The sequence below is a fragment of the Acomys minous genome (genome assembly GCF_964271855.1).
Source record: "Acomys minous genome assembly, chromosome: 3".
NCBI lineage: Eukaryota > Metazoa > Chordata > Mammalia > Rodentia > Muridae > Acomys > Acomys minous.
In genome coordinates this window covers 3,650,017-3,677,811 of record NC_140485.1, presented here as the reverse complement: position 1 = coordinate 3,677,811, position 27,795 = coordinate 3,650,017, and the positions used below count along the sequence as shown (strand labels likewise).

Genomic DNA, 27,795 nt, shown 5'->3' with positions numbered 1-27,795 from the left:
ACATCCCCTCTCTAATTTGGTGCAGTAACTCACAAGCCATCTACCACCTAAGGAGGTAGATGAGCAGAGGCACTGTGCTCCACCTCCTATGATTTCCTCCCACCCTGTGCAGCCAGTCAGCCGGTCCCTTCACTTCCGCTCTAGGATGCCAGCGGACCGCCCACAGCACACTTGCCAAAGCTCTCCATAATCTCACACAGAGGGACACCTAGAGTCTGCCCAGACTCACTGCCTCACACCTTGCAGCTGACTGGACACTAAAGCTTCAGATCACGTCCCCCACGCGGCATCCGTCACCCCACTGTGGGCATCCCCGTGCCATTTCTTCTCCCTGGAACCTTCTTGTCTGACACTCACTCCTTCCGGGCTTCCGCACAGCCTGCTGATTGTCCCTGGGGTCAGCTCCTGGTGGCTTGTCCATGGCACTTGCTGCGATGCTCTGGGTGCACAGCAGTGCGATGGACCGCGGCGTGTTCATTTGAGATGCTTCTCTCAATGGAAATTCAACAAATACTGAATTTTTTACCCCTTTAATCCCTATCAGTGCCACGCAGAAGAAATGAAGCAAGACCTTGAACACTAACTTTAAAAAAAAATATTAAAAGAAACAGGTGAGGGAGGGCCGGGGTGTGGCTCATGGGTGGACCCTGACTATCTGTAGTGAGGCATGGGTTCCATCTACCAGGACTGCAGGAGGAGAAGCAGAGACCAGAGGGGCAGAGGAAATTAATAAAATATTTTCATTTAATCCAATTCTAGCCAGAATGGTTGTATATTTATTACCAAACTAAAAGCAAATATTAATTAGATGTTATTTTATGTCCCCTCTTGGCATGGGCCTCTCACTGTGGAGGGCCTGCATTCTGCACCTACACTATATCCCACAGAGCATGCACTGGTGGCCCTAGGTGGCTTGTGGCCCCCAGGCCAGACCTAGGGGTCTGGGTAGCTGGTGCTGTGGACCTCAGTCTCTTACTTAAAAGACAGAGTTGTCTAGTGTCATCTCATGTCCCTTGAGTTATAAAGAAGGAGCTCTGTATTATCTGGAAATGGAGAATTCTCTCTCGTTGAGAGTGAAGGGGTCCCCTGAGTGGTCAGTGGCCAGCTGCACCCCACCTATCCCCTCAGATTTGCCTGCCCTCACAGGGTAAGCCCTGACTATGGTACCCTCACAAATGTGGACCAGCCACTGAAGTCCAGTGAACACAGGCGGGAAAGCTTGGATCTGTAGTCACCTCTTCACTAAGTGTAATACAGTGAAGAAACAAAACACCTGCTGCTTGCCTTCACCTTCCGTCCCTTAGTAACAGCAGGCTTCCCAGCAGTTACAGGGATGGATGACAAACAACCGGGGCCTTCGCTTAGATTCCTAAATATAAATGTGTTATCATACCTGCTTCATCATTTTCTCTCCCACACACCCCTTTAAACACACACACACTCACTCACATGCATGTGCAAACACACACATGCGCACACACTCACCTATGCACGCACACTCACACACACACATACACACACTCACAGACACCACACATACACACATACATACACACACACTCACACACACACACACACACACACACGCGCACACATGCACACACACATACACACTCACAGACACCACACATACACACATCCATACACACACACTCACACACACACACACGCGCACACACGCACACACACATACACACTCACAGACACCACACATACACACACACATACACACACACACTCACACACACACGCACACACGCACACACACTCACACACACACCCCTCCCAAGGCTTAAAGTGAGCTGCCTATGTGCTACACCTTCTCATCTAAATGCTCCGCCCTCTTCTAAGAAGAACAGTTTCTTGCACTCTCCACACATGCTTGTCAGGATTGCCTTTTTTGTTGAATTTGTTTGTTTGTTGTACGTCGGTATGTGTGTTTGGGAGTGCATGTGCCACAGAACACATGTGGAGGTCAGAAGCCGACTTGTGGGAGTCTCCTCCTACCGTGAGGATTCTGGGAACCCAGGTCAGATTGTCAGTCTCGGTGGTAGGGCCTTAAGTCACTAAGCCGTCCCACTGGCCCAACTGTCAGAGTTTGAAAATGGCATTACTTCAAACCAAGATCGAAACTCCAGTCACCTGAGTCTTGCTCACTGCCGTCCTCATGCCCTTGGTCTCGCCAAGGACGCCACTCGGGAACTCCGTAAATGATATCTGTTCTCAGACTTGTCCAACTAGGGACAACCCGTAGCCATTTCCTTCTGTGACTATCACTTGCATTTTGTTTTTTTGGGGTTTTGTTGTTGTTGTTTGTTTGTTCTTTTTGTTTTTGTTTTGAGACAAGGTTTCTCTGTGTATAGCCCTGGCTATCCTGGACTCACTTTGTAGACCAGGCTGGCCTCTGCCTCCTTGAGTGCTAGGATTAAAGGCATGTGCCACCACGCCCGGCCTGACTATCACTTTCAAAAGCTACAAGTCCACTGGGTTGTGGGAATGCACATACCACCCAGCACTCAGAAGGTAAAGGCAGGCAGATCTCTTGTGAGTTAGAGGCTAGCCTCATCTACATAATAAATTCCGGGACAAACAGAGTAACACAGTAAGGCCGCGTTGGGGGACAGGGGGCAGAAGCTGCAAGTCCGTAGTCATGTCGAGGCTATGCCACGCCAGCGTGTCTGCTGTGGCCCCGTTCTTTTCAGCCTGTGTGCTTTGGAAGGGGCCTGTATCCTCTTCGGCTATTGTATTAGAAGGTCTAGGACGCTACACGGCCCTTTCATTCCTTCTGTTAACCAAGTCACAGAAGAGCAGGGCTGCAGGCTGCGTCCCTAGGAATATGCTCCTTTACGGTGGTAATTAGCAGTGCCTTGAGGCTCTGAAGGTATTGTGTTTTTCATTGTCACTTTCTTCCACCCATGTTAGATCATCGATCGACACTTCTAACCCAATGTAATTATTACTGTGCTGTTTGCCAAATAGTGGCTTCCCCACCCCCACCTCCCCTCCTAATTCCATTATTTATCCTGCCTGCATTGTTCTGGATTTGACTACACAGAAGAAATGTCCCTCCTTCGTTCTGTCTGTGTTTATTCATCCATTCACTTGAGTGTGGGCTTGGGATTTTATCTCTTCCACACGTTATAATCCATCACCCACACTATTGGGGTGGGGTAGAGGTAGTTACGCTTTCATGCTTACAACCTAGGGGTGGGGTCTAGTCCTTGCCCGGTATGTGCAAGGTGTGATCCTCAGCACTGCAAAAGAGAAAAGAGAAGACGTGGATGCTCAACTGTTAGACCCTACAAGCCCTAAATCATGAGAGGCAAAGATGAGGAGGCCTCTTCTGGTTTCTTCTTGTACCTACAAGACTCCCCTGAGAGCTCGGAGCACATCATTTTAAAAGGCCCCTGATGGAAGGGAATTATGTCAAACATGCATTTGTTATTTAACTCTTTCAAATGTGTCTCAAGAGTGGAGTGTATTCTGTCTGCACTGGCTAATGGTATTTCTACCAAGCACTCTTAAAATTAGAGAGCAATTAATTTAATCAAAGGAATTAAAGAGGGAACAAAATATCTTTCTGCGGTTTACTGGCCCTTATAACCTTGGTCTCTCATAAGGCAATTCCTCCTGACTCCTTGTCCTGTGAGCTTCATGGAGGAGTCTCTGTGCACACAGACACGTTTTTCCTTCCCTTACAGAAAAAAAAAAAAAAAAGATAGGAAATGGGTGAGATTGGAGCAGTGCTGAGTGGCTGTGAGGCCTGATGCTAGCCAGGCTCTCGGTGGCCTAATTAAAGGAAACCGGCTGGGCTTTCTGTGGAGAGGAGTCGAGTAAGAGGGGAAGGACAGGACGCAAGGCCAGAGCCCTAAGAGCATCCCTTTTCCTGCAGACATAAATGCTAACCTCGCTGCAAACCATTAGGCCTGAGCTTATATAGGATCCGCATAAGTAGCCGGACAGCCGTGTGCTGCGAGGCTGTAGTGCAGACTGGATTAATGCCCCTACTAGATGTGAGATGGGCAAAGAAGCAGCACAGATACAGTAAGAGCGGAAGTACAGAGAACTGAAGCCCAGTGCCGTTCTTGGCTGCAGATGCCAAACCCAGGTCCCTTCACTGCTGACGGATGATGTCATGCAGGTAAATGCCAACAGAAGCAAAACGCTTGGATGTGAAAGCAGTGTGCATTTCTGCAGCAAAGTCATTGGCTCTGGCAAGTCAGACAAGAAGTCAGCCAGCTCAGGATGAAATCCAGGCCACTTTCCCTGATGGTCACCATACACACAGGTACATTTAGGACTTCATCTCCTCAGAACACAAACAAAAACCAAGTGGAAAGGAAGACAAGAAGGAAGGCAGGGAGCAAGAAGAGGAAAGGAAGAGGAGCAAAAAAAGGCCTCAGTCTAACGACCCCCACATTGTCTGTTCCTTAGTGCAGAGAACCTTCACGAAGTCCTTCCTGACGCCTCTCTTACATTTACCCCTCTTACATTTATTGCAGGCGAATTAATTTATGCGGCTGTCCCTGGAGGGAGGGAAAACAGCCACCAAGGGGAAAAAAAATCACAGCAGCAAAGAAAGGTTCTCTTTGAATTAAGCAGCAAACAAGTGTTTGAATAATGTCTTTAGTTTCAGACTCACACCAGAAGGGATCGCCAGCCTCTGAGGCTGAGGGGTAGAGTGAGGCCATCGGGAGGGGCAGCAGTGAGCAGGGTGTGGGGCACAGAGGCAGGTCTGGATTTCATGTGTGTGTCCTTAAACTCTGGCAAGGAAGGGCCATCTGAGGCTGGGCAACGTTAGAGCATGTCTAGTGTCACACAAGCTGACAAGTGACAGTGTTGCAACAATAAGAAAGGTGACAGCAGTACATAAGAAATGGCTGAGCTGAGACGGAGCTAGCCAGTGTCACCCAGTGGCCTCCTGTGCTCACATCAGCAGCATAGACAAGGAAGCTCCAAAGTCTGAGCTAGCTTTGGCTCCATGGAGATTCATGGTGAGCGACTGGATCCACAAGGGTCATCGGCATTCCTTCCTCCCTCCCCCTCTCCTGGATCTGAGCCCAGGTGTCACTCATGCTAGGCAAGCACTCTACAACTGCACTATAGGCCAGGCTAGAACACAATGTACTGCCTTCTAAGGTGATGCTCAAGGTTTTCCTGAACTGAATCAAAGACTCACAAAAACAAATGGACAGCAGACAGAGATTCTGGGTAGTTCTCTGAGAGTATGATTTTGAGGTAGGCACAGTGGCTAACAGCAGACACTGCAGCTGTCTGGGAGGCTGGGCAGGAAGATGGCTGGAGCCCAGGCGTTTCCCCACTGGTGTGTTGTGCTTTAATCTGAGGCCAGTGAGTGCAACTTCCCACAGAGACTGCGGGGGTTTGCTTCCCTCAGCCTGGCTGCACACTCTCAGGCTCCCACTCAGTGTCTGTGTGCCTGTCAATAACCCGATGCTCCTTGGATAAGGCTAATCAATGGCGCAATGACTGAGCCACATCGACCAGAAACGGTTAGTTAGGCTCCACAAGTTGACATTTTCCAGTCCTTCTTAGGTCTGGGTGTGTGGCTGGTAAAGTGACCAAGACTGCAAGTCCTCAAAGTCCACAGGCCCTCCCACCACTGGCAAAGGAGCAGAGGTTGTCTGTCCTGTTTAGAGCCAGAGACTTTGTAACTGTCCCCAACACCCTACCAGTCACTGGAGGGGTAACAAATCTAAGACATTTCACTATGTGTCTCTCTGGCTCTCTCTCCAGGATTTCTAGGCATTCATGTAGGCAAGTTCCTTAGTTTTGCTCATCATTTGTTTGTATTGTTTTCCTGGCTTTGTTTTGTTTTGAGACAATGTCTCACTATGTAGCCCAGGCTGGCTTCAAACTCATGGTAATCCCCCTGCCTCCTAAAAGTCTGGGTTACAGATGTGAGCAACCTTGTCTGGCTGTCACCACAAGATTTTTAGTATGAATTGGGGGTGGGAGGGGAAATCCATGCTTTTTCTTTTTCAACTGACAATATTCAGGAAGAAATTGTTTTCCTGCAAATTCTTTGCGAAAGCGGACTGGGCTGTGGTGCATAGCCACAAGCAGAGCGGAAATAGAGCCCCAGCTCGGCAGGCTCGGTCAGTCCTGACTCTCTTGACACAACTCAAGATCCTTTTTACCTTAAGATGGGGCCAACGTGCAGTGATCACAGACTGTCCGTATGTACTGCATGTCCATCCTTTCCCAAGCTGATGAGAAAGGGCTTGACTTTCCGCGGCAACCAGCAGCTTGCCTTGCCCCAGTGCCTTGCAGAGGGTCACCGTGCTGCGTGGGTTAGGTAGGTCAACATATTTCCTGCTTGTGGTCTTTTCAAGTTAGAATGGGCTTGGCAGGATCTCCACCAAGATCCCCCTTCCCACTGAAGGGAGTTCATTATCTGAATCCCAGAAATCACTTGGGGGCAGAGTGGGGACACCATGACTAAGACTTTGAAGTAAAGGTCTCTCAAATGTCCTTATGTCTGAAGGAAAATCCTCATTTGACCAATTGCAATTGCAGAAGGAGTTTGGTTACATTGAACACAGCCACCCAGCGGCCCCTGTTCCCCTCTCACCTGTCCTGCAAATGGATGGCTGAAACTAAAGCTTGCTTGCCATGGAGAAGGGAGACAGGCTGGCCCCTACCTTGAGCCAGCAAATGTTTGCCAGGAACTTCAATCCGAGGCACCCCTGTGCTAGCTGCTGCAGGGACCCAGAACTCACAGCCTCTGAGTGTGTGTGTTTTTGGGGGTGTGTGGTATGTGTGTATTCCTGTGAAGTTATGTGTGTGTGTGTGTGTGTGTTTATATGTAATGTGTGTGGGGTATGTGGTGTGTGTGTTGTCCTGTGTATGTATGTGTGTATGCTTATATGTAATGTGTATGTGTTATGGTGTGAATACGTGTTGTGGTGTGTATGTTGGTATATATATATGTGTGTGTGGTGTAGCATGGCGTGTTAGCTATTATTAGCTAGTTTGATAAGCGTAGTGTTGTTTTAAATTATGTATTTTTATTTTATATGCATTGATGATTTTTTGCCTTGTATATATGTATGTGTGAGGGTGGAGTCACTCTTTTCTTGAGGATGTGGCCACTACTAGGTTGCCCATGCCACTGTGGATAGCCCCATAACCAGGCACTTAGTGGGTCATAAAAAGTATAGGAAGTTGACACAGAGGTGTGTTAAGGAAGATGTGGAGAGAGCTGCAGAGGAAAATACCATATTCCATTGTGTGCTTGTGTGAACTTCTCAAGAATGAAGAAAAGTCCTTTTTAAAGATGGAATTTTCCCAGCTCTCAGGAGGCAGAGGCAGGCAGATCTCAGAGTCTCAGGCCTGCCTGGTCTGCAGAGTGAGTCCAGAACTACCTAGAGAAACCCTGTCTTAGAAAAAAACCACACAAACAAACAAAACCTGATTCTCCACAAGCAAACAAGTCTCAGAGTCCAGCAAAGTGCATATGGACAGACTAAGCTTGGAGGCCATGTGTGGTAAGCACCTGAGGACCACGGTCTGAGTGGAACAAAGTGTAAAGATAATGGGCTGCCACCCTGCTGGCTGCTCCTGAGGCGTCCAGCCAGCGCCTTAGCCTGTCACTATACAGATGAGCAGGCTCCAAGAGCCAAAGATGAATCTTGCATCTAAGATTCATGCACTTGGTAGAGTGCTGCGTTCAGTTTGTTTTTCTTAGAGGAAACTATCCTTTTCTTGGCTAGCTGAAATGCCTTTCCCAATAGCAGGTACTCGCTCTGACAGTGGAAGTGTGGTCAATAGGCCGTGCACACTAGAACATGACTCGAGCGTTTGTAAACAGCACCAGCCACCTCTCTGCTGGTTGTTTTCTTCCTAAACTGCATTCAGTTCTGTGATCAGAACTGCAGTTGGGAGAGGGAGCTGTGTTTCAGAATCCAAGATCTGTGTCATCGCCGCCTCTGGATGTAGTTCATCTTACACGCACGTCTTCAGCTCATCAGTTGGTTGTCTGAGAGCAATTTGATGTCACAGACACAGCAGAAGCCGGAGACCCTGTTCGTTGTCCTCGGTGCTGCCCTGGTAGTTCCTGGTGGAAGCGTTCTCTAGTGAACCTCTTTTTAAAGTTGCTCTTGGGGGCCAGCCCCAAAGCATCCGCACAACCGAGAAACCTTTAGGGGCCAACTTGTCGACTTGTCACAGAAAGCCCCTTCCCCTCCACCCTGTCTTAAAAACCCTTCAAACTGAATGGCCCTCCTTTCTACTTCCTGTGCAACTCTCTGTCCGTCCTCCAGACTTCTTACTCGCTATGGTTTTTTTTCCTATGCCGACTGCTTGCTTGCTCCAACTCTTAACCTAGGGTTAACTTTATTTTATCCTGTTTACCCAAAGCTCTTGGATTAAAGGCGTGCGCTAGAGCTGAGCCACACCACAGCTGGAAACAGGTTTTTCTAGTACCCAAACTTGGTGTTCAAATATCTTGCAACACTGTGCAGACCTAGAATTGTATTCAGAGAATTAAGGCCACCTACTTCTCCGACAACCCGTAGGTGGAGGTAGGTGGGTAGAGGCTGGTGGGACATGTCAGCGGTGGGCACAGCCCAGGGCCTCTGGGTATTCCTAAGGGAAGTGGGGTTTCCTCCAGCACTCTCTCGTTATAGCAGGTAGTGAGTATCCGGAGAGCAACACCGGACAGCTGGGCAGGCACTGGGCAGGGAGGAGAACCACCTGGACTGACAGGACAGATCTGTGCTAGACTAGAAGGGTGAGGGAAAGAGAAGACGAGGTTATGCATTCCTAAGCCAAGAAGGTTGGAAATCACACCGGAACTTACAAGCAAAGAAATACAGTGGCAAATTAGAAAGGGTCCCCTGGTTTCCAACTTAAGAATTAGTAGGGTTTTAATATGTGCAGTGTCAGTTCCCTGAAGCATCTGTGCAGGTAGTAGGGGCCAGCCCTGCAGAGTTGTACTCAGATCTGGACTGAGATTCAAGACATTTCCTGCTGGGGAGATTAACCAGCCCTCAGCCCTCTGAGCCACCCTGCCCTTGAGGAGCTGGCTGGAAGTGTGCCCAGGAGTGTAGACCCAGAGTACCAACCAAGTGTCCCCTCCATGACATGCTATTCCTTCCAATTAGGTGCCCTTGAGTAACTGCAGAGGTCGTCTGTATGGGCAAACAAGGTGTGTCGCTGTCTCTGTCTCTCTCTACCCCTCCCTCCTCCTTCAGCCCCTCCCTCCCTCTCTCCCTTCCTCCTCTCCCCCCTCTCTCCGTTCTCTCCCCTTCTTGTTTCACTCCCTCCTGGGGCCTTGTACACACTAAGTATGTGTTCTGCCGCCGTCTGCACCCTCAGTCTTGCTGCCCCCACCCCCACCTGTATGTAACAGTTCATTTTTCACTTTTAATTTTTCAGCATGTCTTTTAAAAGTTGATTTTTATTATTTTTATTCTTTGACAATTTCATACATGTATATAATATATTTTGCTCATTTACCCCATTGCTGTCTTTATGCCCCTTCCACTCTTGCTGAGCCCCTTCTTCTTAATAGGCTTCCTCCTACTTTCATGTCTGTTGTTGTTTTGAGGTGTGTGTGTGTGTGTGTTTGTGTGTGTGTGTGTGTGTGTGTGTGTGTGAGGGGGGGTCCCACTGAGTACAGTCAAGGTTGTTTGCATGAGCACGGGTAGGAGTTATTTACTGGAGCCTGAGAATGCTCCTGTATCACTGAAGGAAATGATTCTTCTCTCTCCTGCAACCATTAACTGTCTGTAGCTCCCAAGAAGGAGGTGGAACTTCATGAGCCCCTCCTCTGTCATGATGGATGGTCACGCCCCATCTCTTCCTGAGCCCCTCCCCTATCGTGACGGATGGTCTTGGCCCATCTCTTCATGAGCCCCTCCCCTATGGTGATGGATGGTCATGGCCCCACCTCTTGTAGTTTTTGTCCAGGTAACCACATGTCCCAGAGGAACTGTTTGGCTTCACTCCTCCCTGTCCTCCACCTCCATGTCACTTGGTGTTCCTGAATACTGGCGGGGGTGATACGGATAAACCTGGGGGGAAGTTCATGGATGGAGGGGCAAAGCCCATGAGCCTCAATGCTACACAAAGAACTGCAGCAACCAAGGAATGCTTAGAGGGGGGACGGGAGGAGGAAGAATTATCCCCAGGAAAGAGGACACCAATTGGTTATCCAATGCCAAAAGGTCCACCCTGGAAAATATACATGTAAATAATGTCCTACAGAGTGAGCAGGCTCTATGTGGGAATATATATGTATATACCTATACACATGTCTGCACGTAAAAATAATTAATGGAAAAAGAAGATACGGATTGTAAAGAGGACAAGGAAAGGCCCGTGGAAAGGTTTGGAGGTGGAAAGGGGTCATGGATGGGGAAGTCACAGGCCCAGGGCTTGGGAACCTACTAGTTGTTTTGATGAAGGACGGTGTGTCAACCTGCCTTCTAAACATTTGTTTATATTCCTAGATTAATTGTGCCATCAGCTCTGACCAAAAAGGCTTGTGCTGCCAAGGGGTGACTGTTGATGCCCAAAATGTGAAGAATAAATGGCTTTTGAGTCCCAGCTTTTCGAGACAGGTTTTCACTATGTAGCTCAGTCTGGCCATGAACTCATATGGCTCAGGGTCAACCATATGGCCCAGGCTGACCCCGAGCCACCCCTGATCTGATCTGGGCTCCTGAGTGCTGGGATCTCAGGCTTTGCACCAACGCACCCAACTCGCTCTCCCTTCCTTGATGCTGCCTACCTTGGGGGCATTTTGCAGAGTTTAACCTCCTTCAGTGGAATTGCATTCTAGGTTTATGAAGGACAACTTAAAGCCAGGCAGTCGAAAGAAAACAGGTACCATGCAGTATGCACTCACTCAGTGCACACTCATGTGACTGGTGCCTGCTGTGTGCAGTTGCCAAGACACGCACTCATGGAATAATCCTATGATGGGTCTGACCAGAAACCTCCACATGGGGTGACCCATCCATCCATCCCCTCCAAACCGTCACCCCACTTTTGTGGCTCTCTGTGCTACCTTCCTAGGTGATCCTGGCCCCTTCCTGGCCCTAGGAGTTCACACTGTGTCTTCCTACTCAGCTTCTCCCTCGGGTCTCCACGTGGCTTCCGGTCCCTTCCCTCGGCTTTCGGCTCTCTAGGCCTCAGAACTGAGCCATTCATCTTCTTCCCCAGCAGTTTCTACCCCGCCCCTGCTTGGTTTAACTTTTTTCTCAGCAGAGTCCTCTTGTTTTGTGCATCCCTGAGTCATCTCAAAAATATAAGCTCCACCCCAGCAGGGACATCTGCCTTTTCCGTCCAGTGCCTGGAAGCATGGCAGGGACAAGGGGGACGAAGGGAAGGCAGTATCAGTGGAACCAGTGCTGGATGAACTACAGGTGGCAGTTAAGCAGAGAATCAGGTCACAGCCGAGTGCCAGCCCGGCTCAAGCGCACACTCTTGGTATATTCATCTGTGGTGCCTGCTAGCCAGGGGAGTTCTGCGTCTTGTTGTGTGCATACTCATGGCACCCATGAACAGAGACAAGTGACGCCACGGAGTTAGCCTCGCTCAGACCCTGAGGAAGTTAAGTTACCTGTCCTAAGATGACTCTGACGTCACAATAAAGGGAAGGCTAAAATGCTTGGCTGCGGCAGGAATGTGTCACGTTTTCCAAGAATGCATCACACTTTTAAGGGGTCACTGCGAATGGTGGAGGGTCATGTTGTTCTCCATGTAAAATGTGCTCCGTTCAGCCTGTGGGGACCCAGTGGTGGGACCCGGTGGTAACTCTGAACACAAGAGCACAGCTTCCCTGCAAGTGGCTCAGTTAAGCATCAGCACAGCCGTGCAGAGGCTGCAACACCCAGGTGGCCTGCTTTCTGCTCATTATTAATCCAGAAACCTTAATGATGAACAACATTTGTGTTATTTTCTACCCAAATTTAATCTGTTCATGCAGCAGTTCAGTCAGTCCCACAATCTGTTTTTCTCAAATGAGGGCAGATAATGGAGACGCCGTTCTTTACAAGTCTTCAGGCTTTTAAATTCTGATAAAATCAGGATTCTTCACTGGGTCCTGCCCCAGCTCTGAATTAAACCACTTTAAATGTAATTACGGAACCTGGCCTTCCATCAGGAACATCCATTTAAAACATTGATTGGCCAGGCTGCTCTGCGAGGCTCTTTATGAGCAAACGATTGCAATGGGGCCAGAACTGTAATTTATCAAGGCAAAAAAGCAGGTAAATACTTTATTAGTGGTAATGAGAGGGTCGGCAGCTAACTGAGTCTCTTCTTCCTCGCCAGCTACTTCACCGAGCCGTGGTGCATGGCCATCTTCCACGATCGTTTTATTGATCTCAGGAAAGAACTGCGCCAAATCTTAGTGTCCAAGCAGGTAAGAGTGATTAGTGGATATGTGGGTGTTAGTCCTTGCAAATTGTATGCATTTGACAGCCGTTGATCATTTGGACTTTTCCCCTACACTCCCCTCTTAGTGGTTTTTTTAGCCCCTCTGTACTTCCTTAAATAAGCCTTGGAGTCTATATATGTAGACAGTGATGTTTCAGTAGTGAGTCCCCCCAAGCCATCCTCTGGGCAGTACATTGCTCTTGCGTTTTTTACAAGTAGCTGTGTCTTCCTGATCAGCTAACCAGGTGATCAACTAGACCTGAGCTGTGTTTACCTGCTGCCTAGGATGGAAAACAAATTCCTTTAGTTTTCTGTCTGGTATTGCTGAGGGTGTGTGTGTGTGTGTGTGTGTGTGTGTGTGTGTGTGTGTGTGTATGTGTGTGTGTGTGTGTGTGTGTGTGTGATCCCAGCATGGTGGTGGTGGAAGCACACTCAGGAGTTTATGACGATTCTCTGCCAAATAGCAAGTTCTAGACTTGCCTGAGTTACAGAAGACTCTCTCTCAAAAGACCTGCGCCCAGTGCAAAAATAAGTAACTAGCCAAACAAATAAAAATGAGGAGAGGTCACCCCAGCATCAGAATAGACGCATTCTATAACTAAAACATCTATCTCAAGATGATAGTGAAATATCTGAAATTTAGGCTTCATAACCCAGAGGCTCCATGCTCCGCAAATACCCCTGTGGAAATAAGGACACATCTGTGAAACTTCATATTAATTTTCTTGACACTAACGGCCTTATCATGGCTGAGGAAAGCTTGTCTCTATGCCCAAAGGGTGGAGTATCCATCCCAGACTCCACCTTGATGAGGAGAGACAAAATATCTGGGCCTTCATTATTTTGTGTCGTTCTGATGTCTGAATGGACAGTTCCCGTGTCCCCTCTTGTCACGTCCACTTGGGAGCATCCCCAGCCTTGCAGGTTCCATGGTAGTGTCACCATGCTGAACAGCCTAGATGAAATCACCTATGCAACCCATAGCATGGTCTAACCGCAGCTCACAACGCCCTGCTCAGGATAATGAGACCCTAGGCCTCTGAGACCTTACACCACTGGAGAAATGGAACCTAAGTAGTCCAGCGTCAGTTAGTCACGCAGGAGGCTGGCTGGCAAGCTTCAAACCCAAACCTCTCACTCTGAAGCTGGGCACTGGGGCCCAGAGCAGCACAGAGCCAGAGCACAGCTGCCCACGTCCTCACTCCTTGACTTCCAGTACAGATTCAGGAGCCTGCTCCAGAGTGTAGGCAACTTACTGAGCTGAACTAGACTCAGATCGGAAGCATAGCCATGAAGTTTAAATCAAAACGGCACGCTTCAGGGCCCACACAGGCCAACGCCCAGGAGTCAGGGTGCCCATAAGCACGGATGCTTCCAGGCAATCCCACATGGCCTTGAGAGAGAAGCTGTGTGAGTAAATGTGACCGTCAGACGATGCCTAAGTCATTCCAACCGCAGTGCGTGTGCAGCCACTCTCTGCACCCCACGGAAGTACCCGTAAGGACACCGAAGCACAGAGAAGCCCAAGTCCCTTATGTAGGATGGAGCAGGATTTGCATAGAACCCACACATCCTTCTGTATACCTTAAATCATCTCTAGATGACATAAATTGCCTACTGAAATTTCATAGAGCACCAACCAAGGACAATACATGCAGTCATCATCAAACCCCCGCCCAGACCTAGCCAAGGGACAGAATATTCTCCACAGTTAAGTGGAGACTGGGGACTGACTTTCACACGAACTCTGGTGCCCCATATTTGGCCATGCCCCCTTGATGGGGAGGCCCGATGGCACTCAGGGGAAAGATAGCAGACTACCAAGAAGAAACTTGATACCCTAGCACCATATTCAGGGAGAGGAGGTCCCCCTCAGCTACAGTCATAGGGAAGGGGAATGGGGTGAAAGCGGGAGGGAGGGAGGAATGGGAGGATGCATGGGATGGGATAGCAAATGAGATGTAATATGAATTATTTTATTTTTCAATAAAAATGTGTAAAAAAGGAAAGAAATATAGAGCTTGAAACACATCATTATGGGAATTAAAAAAAAAAAACCACATGAGCACTGCCAATACAGATGTAGTTTTTCCCAAGTATTTTAGAACCCTAATTCATTGGGTCTGTCGGTGTGAAACCTGTGGATGTGGAGGGCCGACTATATACTAAAGATGGTTAGAGGTCACAGAGGCGCTGGCCCCGTCCTGGAGCCTGGAGGTGGTCAGCTCAGGGTGAGATCTGAGCCACCAGTCCAAACCTAGCACTCACTATCTCTGCCTAACTCCTTGGACACCTCTCTCCTCTCAAACTGTGATCTGCTGAGGTCATCTGTCCCCGTGTGACCTGACTGAAGTCTTCCCAACCCCACACGAGAGCTCCTTGGCTGATGCTTTGGACAGCACTAAGGGGTTTTAGGATATACGTAGTGTTTTCTTGTTACTGGCCTGGTTTTTTGTTTTGTTTCGTTTTGTTTTTTGAGACAGGGTTTCCCTGTGTAGCCTTGGCTGTCCTGGACTCGCATTGTAGACCAGGCTGGCCTCTAACTTACAGGGATCCACCTGCCTCTGCCTCCCGAGTACTGGCATTAAAGGTGTGCGCCACCACGCCCAGCTGCTGGCCTGTTTCTTAGGATAGTGTTTTCTTGTTACTGGCCTATTTCTGAGATACTGAAAAGTTGAGAGCTTTAAAAAAAAAAGTACTTTAGCATAATTGTTACCACAGACTGTACTTTCTTCAATAAAATTCAATTTCTTAAAACATTAATTTTCCAGGGTTTAGAGGAATGAGAGAAGGCTGGGTGAACAGGCAAGGCTCAAAGCCGTGCAATAGGACAGCGAAACACTTCTGCATGACAGCACGCCAGCATGACAGCACGCCATTATACCATGGCCTAAACCAGCGGTTCTCAGCCTGTGGGTCACGACCCCTCTACGTATATACGTGGGAACGTATATCAGATATTCACATTACAATTCATAATAGTAGCAAAATTACAGTTATGAAGTAGCACCAAAAATAATTTTATGGGGCTGGAGAGATGGCTTGGCAGTTAAGAGCACCGTCTGCTCTTCCAGAGGTCCTGAGTTCAATTCCTAGCAACCACATGGTGGCTCACAACCATCTATAATGAGATCTGGTGCCCTCTTCTGGTGTGCAGGTATACACGCAGATAAAGCACTTATCTACATAAAGTAAATAAATAAATCTTTAAAATAATAATAATTATTATTATTATTGTTATTATTATTATTGTTGTTGTTATTATTATTATTATTATTATTATTATTATTATTATTATTATTATTATTATTATTATTTTGTGGTTGGGGGCTCTCCACAACATGAGGAACTGTATGTAAGGGTCGCAGCTTTAGGAAGGTTGAGCTGAACACAAGGCATGCACCTAAGCAGTAACAGTGATTCAGCCATATTGGATCAATTGTTGGGAACAAAGAGAAGAAAAAGAGGCAGCAGCTGTTAGACTCAGTGCACCCATCCCATGTGACTCCTCAAGGCGACCTCACGTTTCCATCTCCCACAGACACTGGCTGTGAGCCAGCTTCCTATGGTGACTCGGTGCAGGATTAGGTTTCAACCTATGTCAAAAAGCACACTGAGGCCTTCTAACCATTCCTGTGCGTTTTCTAGACAGAGAGTGTGGCCGGCCTCCGTGAGGGAGTAAGGGAAGAGCCTCACTGCGGACTGTTCTGCTTTTAGCATTTCCATTCGTCAAGGTGAAAGCCACACAGAGAGGTGGCAGCATGTGGCATGGTGTCTGCTGCTGTTCAAAGTTAGGGCAGCCTTGGGCAGAAGGAGTGAGTTCCAGCACACGAGCAAAGGATGGCTGTGCTAATGCCAGCCACCAGCAGCTAAGAGTGGGGGTGCCAGCTACAGTGTGGATGCTGACAGGGCAGGTCACCAGCACACCAACTACAGCGTGGACGCTGACAGGGCAGGTCACCAGCACACCAGCTACATCGTGGACGCTGACAGGGAAGGTCACCAGCACACCAGCTACAGCGTGGACGCTGACAGGGCAGGTCACCAGCACACCAGCTACATCGTGGACGCTGACAGGGAAGGTCACCAGCACACCAGCTACAGCGTGGACGCTGACAGGGCAGGTCACCAGCACACCAGCTACAGCGTGGACGCTGACAGGGAAGGTCACCAGCACACCAGCTACAGCGTGGACGCTGACAGGGCAGGTCACCAGCACACCAGCTACAGCGTGGACGCTGACAGGGAAGATCACCAGCACACCAGCTACAGCGTGGACACTGACAGGGCAGGTCACCAGCACACCAGCTACAGCGTGGACGCTGACAGGGAATGTCACCAGCACACCAGCTACAGCGTAGACACTGACAGGGCAGATCACCAGCACACCAGCTACAGCGTGGACGCTGACAGGGAAGGTCACCAGCACACCAGCTACAGCGTGGACACTGACAGGGAAGGTCACCAGCACACCAGCTACAGCGTGGACGCTGACAGGGAAGGTCACCAGCACACCAGCTACAGCGTGGGCGCTGACAGGGCAGGTCACCAGCACACCAGCTACAGCGTGGGCGCTGACAGGGCAGGTCACCAGCACACCAGCTACAGCGTGGACGCTGACAGGGCAGGTCACCAGCACACCAACTACAGCGTGGGCGCTGACAGGGCAGGTCACCAGCACACCAACATGCAGGAGTTGTATTTATGAGTCTGACGACAGAAAAATAGAGAAGGTAACTGCATTGAAGAATAAGATTAATTTTTTTCTTAAATACTGAGATGTTTTAACCCATATTTATGCCTTTCTAACTCACCTAAACGAAGCACAAGATTTCAAATATTAGATATAGCATTCTTGGTATTTCAGCTTTTAATTATAAATTCACCAACATCACATTTTATCTGTGGGTGAAGCCAAGGTGTCACTAGCCATAGTCAAATTTTATGTAGTCAAAAATCACTCATCAAATTCCCTTAAGAAATGACATCTGGGTAGGAGTTTGAAGTTTACTGCACATATTGTCCTTGGCTGGTGCTATAGTTTGAGCAGGACCCCTGGGCCAGATCTGCCCATCATAATGTTCTACTTGTAGGTTTCTAGGACCCTCTGGATCCTTCTATTTCCCCATTCTCCCTTGCTTCTCTCACCTAGAGTCCCAATAGGAAGTCTTCCCCTCTGTCCCAGTTTCCTGGTAAGTGAAGACTTTCATGGGACATGCCCCTTGGGCGAGTGTCCACATATAAGTGAGTATATACCATTTGAGTCTTACTGCTTTTGGGTTAGCTCACTCATCATGATCACTTCTAGTTCAATCCATTTGTCCACAGATTTCGGGAATTCCTTGTTTTTTATAGCTGAGTAGTATTACATAGTGTAAATGTACCACAGTTTCTTTATCCATTCTTCTACTGAGGGACACTTAGGCTGTTTCCAGGTTCTGGCTATTATGAATAAGGCTGCTATGAACATGGTTGAGCATATGTCCCTGTTGTGTGCTGGAGCATCTTCTGGGTATATTCCAAGGAGTGGAATAGCTGAGTCTTGAGGAAGCCCTATTCCCAGTTTCCTGAGATAGTGCCAGATAGATTTCCAAAGTGGTTTTACTAGTTTGAATTCCCACCAGCAATGAAGGAGTGTTCCCCTTTCTCCACATCCTTGCCAGCATGTGGTATCACTTGAGTTTTTGATCTTAGCCATTCTGATGGGTGTAAGATGGAATCTCAGAGTTGTTTTGATTTGCATTTCCCTGATGATTAAAGACGTTGAGCATTTCTTTAAGTGTTTCTCAGCCATTCGATATTCCTCTCGTGAGAATTCTCTGTTTAGTTCTGAGCCCCATTTCTCAATTGGGTTATTTGGTTTGGTAGTCTAGCCAATGGACACGACATTCTCCACAGTTGAGTGGAGAGTCAGGTCTGACTTTCACACGTACTCTGGTGCCTCATATTTGACCACGTCCCCTGGATGGGGAGGCCTGGTGGCACCCAGAGGAAGGACAGCAAGCTACCAAGAAGAGACTTGATACCCTATGAGCATATACAGGGGGAGGAGGTCCCCCTCAGTCACAGTCATAGGAGAGAGGAGTAAGGGGGAAATGGGAGGGAGGGAGGAATGGGAGGGTTCAAGGGATGGGATAACAAATTAGATGTAATATGAATAAATTAATAAAAAATATATATATAAAGAAATGACATATGTACCCTTAATAACATAGCCACCAAATAGCTGAAGCAAAATTGACAGATTGAAAGAAAAATGTGTACAAAGTAAGGATCGGATATTTCAGTCTATCACTTAGAACAGGCTTCAGCGGGAAGAAGAGGCTGCCACGCGCTGTGCGCTGTGAGCCACATGGATAGGTGCACAGGACGGCTGCACAGCAGTGCCAGAACACACCTTCTTCTCAAGTGCACAGGACGTTCTCCAGGACAGGACACTCAAGGCTGCAGGACACCTGTCAGTAGTTGTTAAGATATCCAAACCGTGTAAGCTGCATTTTTAGCCATTTTAACCAGTTTCACAGTAAAAGTAGCAACCAGCACAGAAAGCAAACTAGAAATTTCACAAACTTGTAGAAATTAAATACCCTCTCAAGAAACCTGTGAGTCAAAAAAGAAACCAAATGGGATGTCAGAGGTACTGAGAGGCAAGAGACAGAAACACACCCCTGGAAACACTGTCTGCAGAAACAATTTGCAGGGAGAAATGTATAGATATAAGTATTGACTTTCTAAGGGAAAGGTTGGCTGGAGAGAGCGATGTGGGAAAGAGGGCTTGCTGTTCGCCACAGGGCTGAGTTCTCTTCCAGCATCCGCGTCAGGCAGCACACAGCCACCAGTGCGAGGGCTCTGACACACCTTGTTGACCTCTGCAGAAGGAGCATTCATATCCACACACACACACACAGCACACATAATCACACACACATGTCACACATATACACATGTCACACATATACACATGTCACACATGTCACACACACACCACATATGTATCGCATACATACATTACACACATATCACATACATACATATCACATCACATACATACATTACACACATATCAAATACATACACATCACAAACATACACATCATACATATATCACATACATGCATCACACATATACACACATCACACACGTTGCACACATCACACAAACATATCACATACATATATACATATTGCACACATCACATAAATACATACACATCACACACATATAAATGACACACATATCACACAAACATCATACACATAACACACACAAATAAACATAAAAATAAATCCATTTGTAAGAACCAAAATGAGAGATTTCAAGTTAATAACCTAGTGTCCTACCTTAAGGAACTAGAGAAGGAAAACAAGCTAAATTCACTATCAGAAGAAATTATAAACAACAACAACAAATAGAGCAGAGCTGGACACAATATTGCACACCTATAATCCCAGCACTGGGGGAGGCAGAGGCAGGTGGATCACTGTGAGTTTGAGGCTAGCCTGGTCTACAAAGTGAGTCCAGGACAGCCAAGGCTACACAGAGAAACTCTGTCTCAGGGGAAAAAATAGAGCCGAGAAAGTGAAATAGAGACTAGAGAAATAATGAAGTCAGTGAGAGCAAAAGCTGTTGTTTGAAAGTCCGACAAAATGGCAAGCTTCTGGCCAGACTTACAAATACCATATCAGAGACAAAAGGGAAGACATTGGTGCAGCCTTATAAAATAAGGAAGGACTTGAAGAGACTATTATGAATAATTCTGTGCCATCAAGTGACAAACTCCTAGAAACACAGAAACTTAAAAACTGACCCAAGAAGAAACAGAAAATCTCCGAGTGTCTGTAACGAAGACAGCAAATCAGTAGTGAAAACCTCTCAACAGGGCAGAGGACGTGGCTCAGTCAGTCAGGGTTTGCTGGGCAAACACGAGAGCCTGAGTTGAACCCCAGAACCCACATAAAAAGCCAGGTGACTTGGCATGGACTTGTAATCCCAGTGCTTAGAAAGCAGAGGCAGGTAGATGTCTGACTCACTGGCCAGCTAGCCTGCCCTGAGGTCAGGCCAGTGAGAGACCCTGCCTCAAAACACACAGTGGCTGGCACCTCAGGGAAACACCCAAAGTGGACCTCTGCATGCCATGGACACATGAAAACAGACACACATTTCAACAAAGAACTAAAAAACCCAGACTTCATTAGTGACATACCAAACATTTAAAGAAATAATTTCTTTCCTGAATTCTTCTAAAATAAATAGGAGAGGGGACCATCACTCTGATACCACAGCCAGACAAAGGCATCACAAAAATGAAATTTAAGAAAAAGCCCAACCACAGGCCAATATCCCTCATGGATTTAGATGTAAAAACCCTCACCGGAAGATTAGCAAAGCAAATCCAACAGCATGTTAAAAGGATTATACATCATTACCACGTGAGATTTACCCCGGGGATGTGAGTAGCCCAGCACACAAAAATGAAACCAGTACAGCACAGTATTCTAGAGTGAGGCGGGGAAGAGAGCAGGGTCATCTCATCTGAAAGTAGATTAAGGCCAGGCGAGGTGTGTTGGACACCTGAAATCCCAGGGCCTGGGAGGCAGGGCTTGAAGTATCCGGGAGTCAAGGTCATCCTTAGCCATATAGCAAGTTTTAAGATCCCTCTACATGGCATATAAGATGTTGACTCCAAACAGCAGAACCAAAAAGAAAGGGAGGAAAGAAAGAAAAAGAAAAGAAATTTCATAGTCTAAAGACTAGCAGTGGGCTCTGTAGAGATGGCTCAGCGGCTAAGGTGGAGACGACCCCAGTACAGATCCCAGCACCCAGGTCAGGCTGCAGTGGACCTGTGCTTCCTGCTGGCCTCCCCGTGCACGCCCACACCTGTGGCATTCATTCATATGGATGTACACACATTAAAAAACAGAAACAAAAATCGTGTTCTATCTGATAGATAGTGAAAAATCCACAGCTAGTGTGAGACTGCGGGTGGACAAGTGAAAGCTGAAACCTTCCTCCTGAGAGAGCTGGCATGAGACAAAGATGTCTCCTCCCATCACTCATGTTTAACGTTGCCCTGGAAGACAACTAAAGAAAAATTATGACTTTTCTTAGATGGCACAATCCTAACAAATCCAGAAAATAATAAAGCTAATAAACGCACTTGACAAAATTGCAGGATACAAGATCAACACACAGCAGTCAGCTGTCTACATCAGTACAGAGAGAATGAAACTAAGAAAACAATCCCACTTTTAGAAACATCAAAAGAATTAAATACTTAGGAATCAGTTTAATTAAAGTAGTACAAGACTGGACACTGAAAACTACACGACGTTCTGGAAGATTCAAAGACCTAAATAAATAAACAAAAGTCTGTCTTGTTCATAGGCTTAGATGCTAGGATGGAGGCTGCACCCAAAACCAATTACAGACTCTGTGAAATCCTATCAAAATCCCAAAGGCATCTCTTATAGATAGACATAGAAAGGTTGGCATAGAAATGCAAGAGATTTCAAATGGCCAGAACAGCCTTCCAGGGACAGCTGGACAAAGCTCAGGGCTCCATAGTCTCTGATTTCAGCCCTTACTTCAAAGCAACGGTAATAAATCAGTGTGGTACTTCATGAGAACAGTTACATTAACTGTTTTAGCTATATTAACAGAATAAAACTAAAGGTCTGGATATGGCAAGGCACTAGGAGGCCCAACATGTGGGCTGAGGCAGGAGGATCAAGGCCAGTACCAGTTATACAGTGAGTTCCAGGAGTAAACAAATAAACAAACAAGGAAACACAAAGTGGAGACCACACACATCTTCATTTACATGAGAAGACGCTCATCAATAATATCAATCATTAGGGCAACAAAAATAAAAGCAACAATGGACGACCACTTCCCATCCACTGGGGCGATGGTACTAAAACAGGTAAGTATGTATAAATAAAAATTTAAAAGCTAACAAAACACCTTAAAAGTCAACCTACTAAATACATTGTATTCATGTATGAAGTTACCAAAGGACAAATACAAAAATTTAAAGTGATTCTTCCAGCAGATTAAGAAGTTGACAGTAAATGCATGGGAACACTTCTGGGCTGGCCAGTACATTTGTTTTTATTCTTGCATCACGCTGTGTTGGTTACTGTAGGATTCACATTATTTCAAAATTAAGTAGCATAGTGTTTCCACCTTTATTCTTTTTGTTTTTGCTATTCTGATCTTCTGTGGTTCCATATAAATCTGAGATTTTTTTTTCTGTTCCTGTGCAAATAGCTACTGGAATTTTTCTAGGGATATCTCTGAATCTCGTGTTGCTTTCAGTTATATCAACACTGTAGCAGGTTTAACTCTCCTCATCTCTGAACACTGGATAATGTTCTATTTACTTGGCATCTCTAACTTCTTTATCTTCCTTTGGCTCGAGTCTTGGGTGTCTGAAAGGCTGCCTGGTGCTGGAAAGGAGCTGCAGAGGGGCCTCAGAGGGATTTGGGGGCTCCCACACCTCCTTGGGGGGTGGCCTTTCCTGGAGGCACCTGCTCGCCAGACCTGGGGCCACTGGTGTGAAGAGGCAGTGATGGGTGTCATAGTCCATATGTGAGTCTTTTGTCTGCATGTCTATTGGTGTTCCATGTGCGTGCCTAGTTCCCAGCCAGGTCACATGAGGGCATCAGATCGCCAGGGCCTGGAGTTACAGCTGTGCCAGCCACTGTATGAATGCTGGGAATCAAACTCTGATCCTAACAAAACACACAGCTAATTTTGTAAGTAGGTAAATGACCTGAATAGACATTTGTCAAAAGGAGATCTACAGATGGCCAGCAGGTAAACATGGGGGGAAAATGGTTAACACCACCAAGGATCGAAAATTAAAAACAGCAGGCAACCACCAGACCCTGTTAGAATTCCTGTTATAAAAAAGCTGGGAGGTAAGAAGGGCAGGTCTGAAGAAGCAGACGCTTGCTGGAAACTGCTACTGGGAAGAGAAGTGGCCATCTTGGAAACAGCACGGAGGTCACAGATGGACTACAGTGGGATCAGCAGTTCGATGTCTGAGAATGTCTCCAGAGGAGCTCATAAAGAAGCAGGTTGTGGAAGATAGTGTCTACACCCCCATGTTTACTGCAGCAGCAACAGCCAAGATGCAGGAACAGCCTAATTGCTCAACCTTGAGTTAATGGAGAGAGAAAACGTGCCGTGTCCACCCCAGGGAATACATTCCGCCCTGAAGAGAGCTGCCCTGTGCAACCGGGTGGGTTGACCACTATGAAAGAAGCCACAAACCCTCACTTACAGAATCTGAAGAGGAGAACATACTGAGAAAGAGCCTAGAGTGGGGGCTGCGGGCAGCTGGTCAGGTGGGGGGCAGGAGGGGGCAGGGGGAGTGTTGTTTTGACAGGAGTAAGGTTTAGTCACGTATTGTACAGCCTAGTAACTGACACTAATAATAATCTACAGTTGCTTCAAAATTGTCATAAGGATGGATTCTAAATGTCCTCACCACAGAGATGGTGAGTATAGGGCAGCACTGCATATTCTAATTGGCCTTAATCATCTCACAATATATATGTGCATCATAACATTACATGGCACCCCAAAAATAGGCACAATTATAGTGAGTTAAAAATAAAATTTAAAAATAAGGGAATTTTTTCAGAAGACTATTAAAAGCCAAGACATTGTGCTAAGTGAAAGAATCCAGACACAATATTTCCCATGGGACACTGTGAGGTGAGCTGGTGGCAGATAAGCACAGTGTGAGGTCCCACTCTGCGGTCTTACACTGCCCTCCCCACTGTAGGACAGCCTTGGACAGTCACAAGCCCCACTTTAGGTCAGTTCGGTGTTTCATGCTGGTTGAACAGAACCCTCCAGAAAAACTGAAAAAAGCGCTGTCTTCGTACAGACCACAGATTATACCACGGGTTGTGCAGCACTTGACCAGCACTTAGTGCCAGGCACTAGTTGCCTTTCCCAACGCACCGTTCAGCTTTGGTCTCAATTTCTGTGCCATGCCCTGACTGTTCTAAACTCGGTGTTTATAGACTCAAGCCTGGTCCTTTCTTGCTTAAATAGACAGATGGTAATGTGCCTCACAGCTTCATCGTCTATCTGTGATGGCCCGGTGGAACCTCACAGATAATTCCTGGGCTTTTTTTTTTTCACTATATGAAATACAAGGGAATATTGGAAGTTGGTGTGAATACACCGTGACTTTTGTTTGAGAGGATCAGTAGTCACCATGCAGGCAAGACCACACCAGCTCAAAATCCTTACCCTCAGCTGTGCTGTGGATGGGCAGGCCCCACAGCAAGGGCCACCTGTGCAATTTAAGTGGCGTGTAGGGGCAGTGTGTGCAGTGTGCTATCAACTCCTGTGCTTGAAATTTTTGTTGTTTTGGTTTTTTCTTTTTGTTTTTTTGTGGGGTTTTGTTTTTGTTTTGGGTTTTTTGTTTTGTTTTGTTTTTGAGACAGGGTTTCTTTGTGTAGCTTTGGCTGTTCTCAAACTTGCTTTGTAGACCAGGCTGGCCTCAAACTCACAGAGATCTGCCTGCCCCTGCCTCCTGAGTGCCGGGATTAAAGGAGTGCACCACCACCACCATCCAGCTATGTGTTTGAAATTTTTACAGGATCACAGGAAACCTCTACTCATTCTGAGTCCTGTGTTCAAGGATGTTAATATGAATTTGTCCTAAGAACTTATTCTGAGGCTCTTAAGTTCTAGCCCTTGGCTAAGACCCGAGGCAATAAACCATCTAGGGAGTTTAACCAAATGTTAAAGCAAACAGATACCTTCTATCTGAAAAACTAAGGGCTTAAAATTATCATCCTTTGTGACATCATGCTACATGATAAACTGTGTGGCTGCAGTTGTCTGAGGTGCCCGAGGAAGGAAACAGGGGGTGGGGCGAGTGTGGAGGACAGACAGGACTGCGTGTTCCTGTTTACAGAGACAGCTTTTGTCATTCAGGATGCAAACTCTGAAACAGATGTTGGTGGTGATGTTGCACAACAGCGTGGGTGTACTGAGCTGTCCACTGAGGACGGCCGTAATAACAGTGTGCATTACATGTGCTTTGTCCCCTTTATGAAGAGTGCCTGTGAAGCTAGAAAAAGCTGGCATCCTTGGCGAGTCCTGAGAGGCCCTGACTCTGGCCTCTTACCTGTGTTCACAGGAGGAAGATAAGCCTTCCATGGAGCAGCTAGCCTACAAGATAGAGGATGAGGAGATAAACCTGAAGGAGAAGCCCCAGAAATACCTCCAAAGGGTTTTTGAGGATTCTATCTACAAAAGCCTGACGGAGAGGAGCATCCTGGATTTCCTTCGTTACAACCAGTACCACCTGCCCATGTATGCATGGCCCGGCATCATCTAGGCAGCCAGAGGCCCCTGCGCTTCCGCCAGTGGTTTCCCGGTCCTCCAGTAGGTGGCGCTCGCCTGTGTGGCACTGCTAAGCAGGGGGCTCTACAAACACAGCAAGGTTCTGTGCAGGGTAATCCACTCTAGCAATAAAATGAGCTTCTCCTGAGCAAGACTGGTTTCTACCTTGTGTGTGATTCTGTTTGACTTCTGGAATGATCTTCTGCCAGTTCCATTAGCCCTCCCTGTGTGTACGACGTAATAGTGGGTGATATAAAAAGAAAATACTGAGTCCAGAGTGGGAAACTGGAGAAATGAAATCTGGGTCCACTTCAGGAGGATAGAGTGGAGCCTACCTGACCTTCTGAAGCCGAGGCGGCTACTTTCACAGCCCTCACTGTGGTTTAATTCTTTCTGCTGACCATGAACATAAAGGCTAAGAAAAATTCAAAGACTGGGGAATTTACACACAGATTTCAAGTTCTAAAATGTAGAAGGAAATTATTCTAGTTCATTTTGTTTGGCTCTGATCTCTGAGGGAGCGAGGTGAGGAGGACTCATCCCTTGAATGTCCAATGTGGACCAGATGTTTTTGTTTCTCCTTCCCAGTACTACCAGAGTCTGAGACAGGAGAATTGCCATGAGTTTAAAGGCAGTAAGCTATACAGTGATTTTGAGGCCATTCTGGACTGCAAAGTGAAACTACCCCCAAAGAAGCAAGCAAGCAAGCAAGCAACCTTCTTTTCTCCTGCAAACAAAGGCAAGTTTTGTTTGTGTTGGTTTTTCAAGACAGGCTTTCTCTGTGTCACCCTGGCTGTACTGGACTCACTTTGTAGACCAAGCTGGCCTAAAACTGACAGCGATGCGCCTACCTCTGCCTCCCAAGTGCTGGCATTAAAGGTGTGCACCACCACGCGTGGCCACAAAGCAAGTTTTAATTGCCCATACCCAAAGCACATGGATTCAGGAACAAATAGGAACTCTGAGACACAAGTGACCCATAGTAAGGCTTAAAATGTTTTGTTTTGTTTTGTTTTGTTTACAAACATAATTAGGGTTTTATTATTCCCCTACCTCATCCTACCCTATCCACACCTCCACCCAACGACAAGATTCTCCCAGACTTCCACGAGGCAGAGTGGGAGCTGGCAAGGCAGAAGTGTACACACACACATCCAGCTCCGCCTCAAGCTGCCTGGGCACTTGGAGCAACCAAGTCGTTTGAATCTTCTCCCAACAAAATTGTTCCGGACCACTGAACTACTTTTCTGCAGCCAGACAAAAGCAAGCAGTAAATGCCACTAATTCCTTCACACATAGGTTTTACACAAATGCACGGAGCAGTGGGGGGGGGGGGGGAGAGGGCAGCGGTGGCCATATGGTAGGAAGTGTCACGTGAATGGGAACCAGTCGCTGCTGGGCTATGCTTCTGAATGCACACCCAACACATATTTCAGGGGTGTCAGCTTAGGCACCAGGTGCTGTTCCTTTCCTCTTCTCTTTCCTGAAAGGACCTGGGCCAAACTCATCAGCAAATGTAGAGACTTTGGGAGACAGGCCCTGGGATTCCGGCCTAGGGGTTACAGAACAGAGTCAGTGAGCTGGTTTAACAGTTAGGACTTTTGTGACCAACTATTACCATGATAAAGCCTCTAGTTACACAAGTGACCCCAGATGACTACATTAACCTTAACAGCAAGTCCGCATAAACCTGTTAACTGCAGTGTTATAGTCTTTGCTGCCTATAAAAGAGTGTCGTGGCTATCACAACAGGTATGGGACTATCTAATGCTTATTGTGACCTACAAAGGGTGTCTGGTGACATTTCAATCCTTGTCCCGCTCCTAGAAAGCCAATTTCTGAATCTGGGCCACTGGCATGTATGTACAGCAGTTGAGAACTAGTTTCCTAGGAATGAAGGCCTCACAGCCATTGACCACAGCTTGAAACTGGTTCATGTAAGGACAGAGCCAATGTAAAGACTCAAAGAGACCAACACTGGAACATCTCAGAGGGTCCCTACTTTATTTTGT

The 27,795-nt window shown here is 47.1% G+C and overlaps 1 protein-coding gene across 2 annotated transcripts in view; it reads left to right on the top strand.

The window, feature by feature from the left end:
• CFAP61 (cilia and flagella associated protein 61) overlaps window positions 1-25,927 on the top strand; it is a 265,410-nt gene extending 239,483 nt beyond the window's left edge. The window contains exons 26-27 of one of the 2 annotated variants that reach the window (XM_084774689.1): window positions 12,304-12,394; window positions 25,578-25,927. In XM_084774689.1, the coding sequence (XP_084630815.1) occupies window positions 12,304-12,394; window positions 25,578-25,778 (292 nt within the window). In that variant the 3' untranslated portion in view covers window positions 25,779-25,927. Of the gene's footprint in view, window positions 1-12,303; window positions 12,395-25,495 lie in introns of both variants that reach the window. The other variant, XM_084774688.1, reaches the window with a different exon arrangement.
• The last annotated feature ends 1,868 nt before the right edge of the window (window positions 25,928-27,795 follow it).